This window comes from Salvelinus sp. IW2-2015, unplaced genomic scaffold (genome assembly GCF_002910315.2).
Source record: "Salvelinus sp. IW2-2015 unplaced genomic scaffold, ASM291031v2 Un_scaffold3041, whole genome shotgun sequence".
Lineage (NCBI taxonomy): Eukaryota > Metazoa > Chordata > Actinopteri > Salmoniformes > Salmonidae > Salvelinus > Salvelinus sp. IW2-2015.
The window spans coordinates 87,000-93,566 of record NW_019944333.1 but is presented as its reverse complement, the minus strand read 5'-3'; the positions used below and the strand labels follow the sequence as shown (position 1 = coordinate 93,566).

Sequence of the window (6,567 nt, the reverse complement as noted above, 5' to 3'; positions counted from 1 at the left end):
TGTACATAATGTTTCTGCTACCAAAAAGAGCTTGACTGAAAAGAGCTTCTGGATATCTGAACAGCGATTACTCACCTCGTACTAGACAAAGATGTTTTCTTTAATGAGTTGGACGCAAAGGATTTACTTCAGACACCCGACAAGGCCCAAATCCCCGTCATTCTCATGAAGGAGAGACAGATATATCGGGGACGTTGGTCGGGGTGCTTTGTAAGGATCCGACGGCGAGTGGTAAATCTGCCTCTACCATCAGTCTTATTACCCAACGTACTATCGTTGGATAACAAAATGGACGAGCTATCATCACAAATATCCTACCAACGGGACATTAATTATCTTCTGTTCCACTGAGTCGTGGCTGAACGACGACATGGGTAACATACAGTTGATGGGGTTTTCGCCTCGTCGATAGAACTGCTGCCTCCGGTAAGACAAGGGGTGGCGGTCTGTGTATATTTGTAAACAACAGCTGGTGCTCTATCATGAGGTGGAGTATCTCATGATAAGTTGTAGACCACACTAAGCCTGCACTCAATGAGCTGTATAAGGCCATAAGCAAACAGGAAGACGCTCATCCAGAGGCGGTGCTCCTAGTGGCCGGGGACATTAATACAGGGAAACTTAAATCCGTTTTACCTCATTTCTACCATCATGTTAAATGTGCAACCAGAAGGGGAAAAAAATTCTAGACCACCTTTACTCCACACACAGAGACTGACTATAATTATATCCTCCTGATTCCTGCTTACAAGCAAAAACTAAGTACCAGAAGTGGTCAGATGAAGCAGATGCTAAACTACAGGACTGTTTTGGTTAGCACAGACTGGAACATGTTCCGGGATTCTTCCGATGGCATTGAGGAGTACACCACATCAGTCAATGGCTTCATCAATAAGTGCTTAGATGACATCGTTCCCAAAAGTGACCACAGGTACATACAACAGCCAGAAGCCATGGATTACAGGCAACATCCGCACTGTGCTAAAGGGAGAGCTTTCAAGGAGCGGGACTCTAACCCGGACGCTTATAAGAAATCCCGCTCGCCCTCCGACGAACCATTAAACAGGCAGAGTGTCAATTCAGGACTAAGACTGAATCATACTACACCGGCTCCGACGCTCGTCGGATGTGGCAGGGCTTGCAAACTATTACAGACTACAAAGGGACGCACAGCCGAGAGCCGCACAGTGACACGAGCCGAACAGATGAGATAAATTACTTCTATGCTCGCTTCGAGGCAAGCAACACTTAAGCATGCATGAGAGCATCAGCTGTTCCAGACGACTGTGTGATCACACTCTCTGTAACCGATGTCAGTAAGACTTTTAAACAGGTCAACATTCACAAGGCTGCGGGGCCAGACGGATTGCAATTTCTCCGGATATTTTGGAGGCATTTCTGAACATGGCGCCAATGTAAACTGAGGTTTTTGGATATAAATATGAACTTAATCGAACAAGACATATATGTATTGTGTAACATGATGTCCTATGAGTGTCATCTGATGAAGATCATCAAAGGTTAGTGATTAATTTTATCTCTCTTTGTGCTTTTTGTGACTCCTCTCTTTGGCTGGAAAGATGTCTGAATTTTTCTTTGAGTTGGTGGTGACCTAACATAATCGTTTGTGGTGCTTTCGCTGAAAAGCCTATTTGAAATCAGACACTTTGGTGGGATTAACAACAAGATTACCTTTAAAATGGTATAAAATACATGTATGTTTGAGGAATTTTAATTATGAGATTTCTGTTGTTTGAATTTGGCGCCCTGCACTTTCACTGGCTGTTGTCATAACATCCCGTTAACGGGATTGCAGCCAGAAGAAGTTTTAAGGGCTTGTAAGTAAGCAATTCACTGTAAATTCTACAGCTGTTGAATTCGGTGCATATGACAAATAGAAATGGATTTGATTTAACTGTGTCTCCCAGGGGATCATCCTCCCTCAGATGTACACAGCAGCAGCAGCTAACCTCATTAACCTGGCTGTCAACTACATCCTGCTCATCAGCCTGGAGATGGGAGTCATGTACTGCACTAGCTTCCTCTCCTGCTCCTATCCTCTTCTTCTTCCTCTCCTGCTCCTATCCTCTTCTTCCTCTCCTGCTCCTATCCTCCTCTTCTTCCTCTCCTGCTCCTATCCTCTTCTTCCTCCCTACTCCTATCTCTTCTCTCCTCCCTGCTCCTATTCTCTTCTTCCTCTCCTCTTCTATCCTCTTCTTCTTCCTCTCTGCTCCTATCGCTCTTCTTCTTCCTCTTCCCTGCCTCCTATCCCTCTTCTTCTCTCCTGCTCCTATTCTCTTCTTCTTCTCTCCTGCTCCTATCCTTCTTCTTCTCTCCTGCTCCTATTCTCTTCTTCCTCTCGCTATCTCTATCTCTCTTCTTCTGTCTCTCCTGTCTCTATCCTCTTTTTCCTCTCCTGCTCCTTCCTCTCTTCCTCTCGCTGCTCCTATCTCTTCTTCTTCCTTCCTGCTTCCTATCCTCTTCTTCCTCTCCTGCTCCTATTCCTCTTCTTCTTCTCTCCTGCTCTATCCTCTCTTCTTCCTCTCCTGCTCTATCCTCTTCTTTCCTCTCCTGCTCCAGTTCTCTTTCTTCCTCTCCTGCTCCTATGCTCCTTTTCTTCCTCTCTCCTCCTCTTCCTCTTCTTTCCTCTCTGCTCCTTTCTCTTCTTCCTCTCCTACCTCTTATCTCTTCTTTTCTTCCCCTCACCTCTTTCTCTATCCTCTTCTCTCTCTGCTCCTATCCGCTCTTTCTTTCTCCTCCTTCTTCTTCCTTCCTATCTCCCCTCCCCTCCTCCTTCTCTACCCCCTCTTCTCTCTCCTGCCCTTCTCTCTCCTTCTCTCCCCTTTTCTCACCCTCCTCCTTCTCTCCCCTCCCCTTTTCTCCACCTCTCCCTTCTTCTTCTTCTCCTCTTCATCCCTCCTCCTTCTCTCCCTCTCCTTCTCTCTCCCTCCCTTCCTCTTCTTCCCTCCTCCTTTCTCCTCTCTCACTCCCTCCCTTTTCTCACCTTCCTCCTTCTCTTCTCCTCTCTTCTCCCCCTCCTCTTCTCTTCCCCCCATCCTTCTCTCCCCCCTCCTTCTCTTCCCCTCTCATCCTTCTCTTTCCTCCCCTCCTCCTTCTCTTCCTCCCCGTTCTCTCCTCCTTCTCTCCCCTTCTCTCCTCCCTTCTCTCTCGCTTCTCTCCCTTCTCTCCCTCCCCTTCTCTCTCCTTCTCACCCCTTCCTCCTCTCCCCCTTCCCCTCCTTCTCTCCCTTCTCTCCTCTTCTCTCCCTCCCTCTTCTCTCCTCGTTTCTCGTCCCTCTTCTCCCCTCCTCGTACTCTTCCTCCCCTCTCCCTTTCCTCCTTCCTCCCTCCTGCCTTCTCTCCCTCCTCTCTCTCTTCCTCCCCTCCTCCTTCTCTCCCCTTCTTCTCTTCTACTCTCTCATTCTCTTACTCTCCTCCTTCACTCCCTCCTCCTTCTATCACCATCCTCCTTCTTTCCTCCTCTCCGTTCTCTCCTCCCTCCTTTCTCTTCCCTCGTCCTCCTTCTCTCCCCTCCTCCTTCTCTTCCTCCTTCCTCCTTCTCTTCCCCTCTCCTCCTTCTCTCCCCTTCCTCCTTATCTCCCCCCCCTCCTCTCTCTCCCCTCCTCCTTCTCTTCCCCCCTCCTCCTTCTTCTCCCCTCTCCTTCTCTTCCCCTCGTCATCTTCTCGTCCCCTCCTCTTCCTTCTCTTTCCCCGTTCTCTCCTCCTTCTCTCTCCCTTCCTCATTCCCTCCTTCCCCCTACCTCCTTCTCTTCCTTCTCTCCTCTTCTCTCCCCTCCCTCTTCTCATCTTCATTCTCCCTTCTCTCCCTCCTCGTTCTCTTCCTCCCCTTCCTCTTCTCTCCCCTCCTCCTTCTCTTCCTCCCCTCTCCCCTCCTCCTTCTCTCCCTCCTCCTTCTCTTCCTCCATCCTCTTCCGCCCATCCTCCTTCTTCACCCTCCTCCTTCTCTTCCTCCCTCCTTCTCTTCCTCCCCTCCTCCTTCTCTCCCCTCCTCCTTCTCCTCCCCTCCTCCTTCTCCTCTCCTCCCCCTCCCTCCTCCTTCTCTCCCCCTCCTCCTTCTCTCCTCCCTCCTCTTCTCCCCCTTCCTTCTCTCACCCTCCTCCTTCCTCTTCTCTCCCTCCTGCCTTCTCCCCCTTCCCTCCTCCTCCTCCTTCCTCCCTCCTCTCAATTACAGTAGATTGTGTTTGTGTGTTATAATGTCTGAGTGTGTGTGTGGTGTGTGTGTGTGTGTTGTAATGTCTGAGTGTGTGTTGTGTGTGTGTGTTATAATGGTGCTGAGTGTGTGTGTTATTGTCCTGTGTCTGTGTTGTTGTGTTTGTGTAGAGGCTCTGCTATAGCGAACAGCCTGTCTCAGATCACCATCTGTCTGCTCCTCTACTTATACATCTGTTGGAGAGGCCTCCACAAGAACACATGGGCAGGTCAGACACACACGCTTTGTCCCTCCCTCTGCTGGCCAAATGTGGTTTATTGATGTCAATAGATATTCGTTTTTTTTAGGCGATGACTGATGTGTGGGTGCTCCTTCCAGGCTGGTCCAGGGAGGCCCTCCAGGAGTGGGGTTCCTACATGCAGCTGGCCATCCCCAGTACCTCTGATGGTCTGCTTCGAGTGGTGGGTCTGGGAGATAGGAGGCTCCCCTCGCTGGTCAGTCTGTGTGTGTGGTGTGTGTGTGTGTGTGTGTGTGTGTGTGTGTGTGTGTTGTGTGTGTGTGTGTGTGTGTGTGTGTGTGTGTGTGTGTGTGTGTGTGTGTGTGTGTGTGTGTGTGTGTGTGTGTGTGTGTGTGTGTGTGTGTGTGTGTGTGTGTGTGTGTGTGTGTGGTGTTGTGTGTGTGGTGGTGTGTGTGTGTGGGTCGACAATTACACTAAACTAATAGTAATTCAAAACAATTCCGATCCTTTTTCCCCTCTCTCCAACAACCCCTCATTGTTTCCCTTTGAAATTCGATATATCATGGATGAACATCTATTTTTGATGCATTCAGGTTAATTCCGTGTGGTTACAGGGTTAATTCCGTGTGGTTACAGGGTTAATTCCGTGTGGTTACAGGGTTAATTCTGTGTGGTTAAAGGGTTAATTCCGTGTGGTTACAGGGTTAATTCTGTGTGGTTAAAGGGTTAATTCCGTGTAGTTACAGGGTTAATTCTGTGTGGTTAAAGGGTTAATTCCGTGTGGTAAAAGGGTTAAAAAGACGTGCTCTCTCCCCACACCATAGAATCTAAAAGGGTTCTTCGGCTGTCCCCATGGGAGAACCCTTCCAAGAACTCTTTTTGGTTCCAGGTAGAACCCTTTTGAGTTCCATGTTGAACCCTTTCCACAAAGGGTTCTACATGGGATCCAAAAGGGTTCTACCTGGAAGCAAAAAGGGTTATCCTATAGGGAAGAACCCTTTTTTCTAGGAGTGCACATCTCTCTCTCTCTCTCTAGGTGTGCTAGGAGAGGTGGATCTTGCAGCACAGCATGTGTTGTTGGAGATAGGAGCCATTACCTACATGGTGAGAAACACACGCCTGCCTAGTTACCTCTTCCCCATAACTCTTCTCACCCCTTCCTCACCCTGAACTCCAAGATCACCTCCTCCCCCCACCTCCCACTGCCCTTCTGTCTCAGTGTGATACAACCATATATACAAAAAGTATGTGGACACCCCTTCAAATTAGTGGATTCGGCAATTTCAGCCAAACCTGTTGCTGATAGGTGTATAAAATCGAGCACACAGCCAGGTCCTTGTCCAGTTCCCTCTAGGTGTCCATGTGGCTGCCTGTGTGGTAACTAACTGTGGGGTCCTTGTCCAGTTCCCTCTAGGTGTCCATTGGCGTGCTGTGTGTAACTAATGTGGGTCCTTGTCCAGTTCCTCTAGGTGTCCATGTGGCTGCTGTGTGGTAACTAACTGTGGGTCCTTGTTTCCGTTCCCTCTAGGTGTCCATTGCTGGCTGCCTGTATGGTAACGTAATGTGGGGGTCCTCTGTCCAGTTCCCTCTAAGGTGTTATGTCGGTTGCTGTATGGTAACATACTGTGGGGTCCTTGTTCAGTTCCTCTAGGTGTCCATGTGGCTGGCCTGTATGATACTACTGTGGGGTCTTGGTTCCAGTTTCCTTCTAGGTGTCCATAGCAGCTGCTGTGGCGGGTAGGGAACTCTGGGAGAGGAGACACCTCCAGGGATCAACCTGCACCTGCAAAGTAGCTCTGGTGTCTCAGGTAAAACCATGCTTGAGCATTATAGCTCTGGTGCTCTCAGGTAAACCATGCTTAGCATTATAGCTCTGGTGCTCTCAGGTCAACCATGCTTAGCATTATAGCTCTGGTGCTCTCAGGTAAAACCATGCTTAGCATTATAGCTCTGGTGCTCTCAGGTAACCCATGCTTAGCATTATAGCTCTGGTGCTTCTCAGGTAAAACCATGCTTAGCATTATAGCTCTGGTGCTCTCAGGTAAAAACATGCTTAGCATTATAGCTCTGGTGCTCTCAGGTAAAACCATGCTTAACTTATAGTCTGGTGCTCTCAGGTCAGCCATGCTTAGCATTATAGCTCTGGTGTCTCAGGTCAT

The 6,567-nt window shown here is 48.8% G+C and overlaps 1 protein-coding gene across 3 annotated transcripts; it reads left to right on the top strand.

The window, feature by feature from the left end:
• Positions 1-6: 6 nt before the first annotated feature.
• LOC112075232 (multidrug and toxin extrusion protein 1) lies at positions 7-5,824 on the top strand. Of its 3 annotated transcripts, none has more exons than XM_070440820.1 (5): positions 7-2,026; positions 4,341-4,438; positions 4,549-4,672; positions 5,454-5,512; positions 5,753-5,824. In XM_070440820.1, the coding sequence occupies exons 1-5, from the start codon at positions 1,947-1,949 to the stop codon at positions 5,791-5,793; spliced, it is 402 nt and encodes a 133-aa protein (XP_070296921.1). In that variant the 5' UTR covers positions 7-1,946; the 3' UTR covers positions 5,794-5,824. The 3 variants fall into 3 exon arrangements, 2 of the variants coding, with proteins under 2 accessions (XP_070296921.1, XP_023998025.1); XM_024142257.2 differs by having other exon boundaries at positions 4,549-4,631; positions 5,445-5,512; positions 5,753-5,804; XR_011477283.1 differs by lacking the exon at positions 7-2,026 and adding an exon at positions 4,251-4,262 and having other exon boundaries at positions 4,297-4,438; positions 5,753-5,811.
• Positions 5,825-6,567: the final 743 nt, after the last annotated feature.

Bases quoted from the DNA above. Each gene is read 5' to 3' on its own strand.
- LOC112075232 (XM_070440820.1), top strand. From the start codon at position 1,947: ATGTACACAGCAGCAGCAGCTAACCTCATTAACCTGGCTGTCAACTAC. The intron at 2,027-4,340 runs GTACTGCACTAG...GTGTTTGTGTAG, and splicing joins AGCCTGGAGATGGGAGTCAT to AGGCTCTGCTATAGCGAACA. The intron at 4,673-5,453 runs GTGTGTGTGGTG...TAGGTGTGCTAG, and splicing joins CTCCCCTCGCTGGTCAGTCT to GAGAGGTGGATCTTGCAGCA.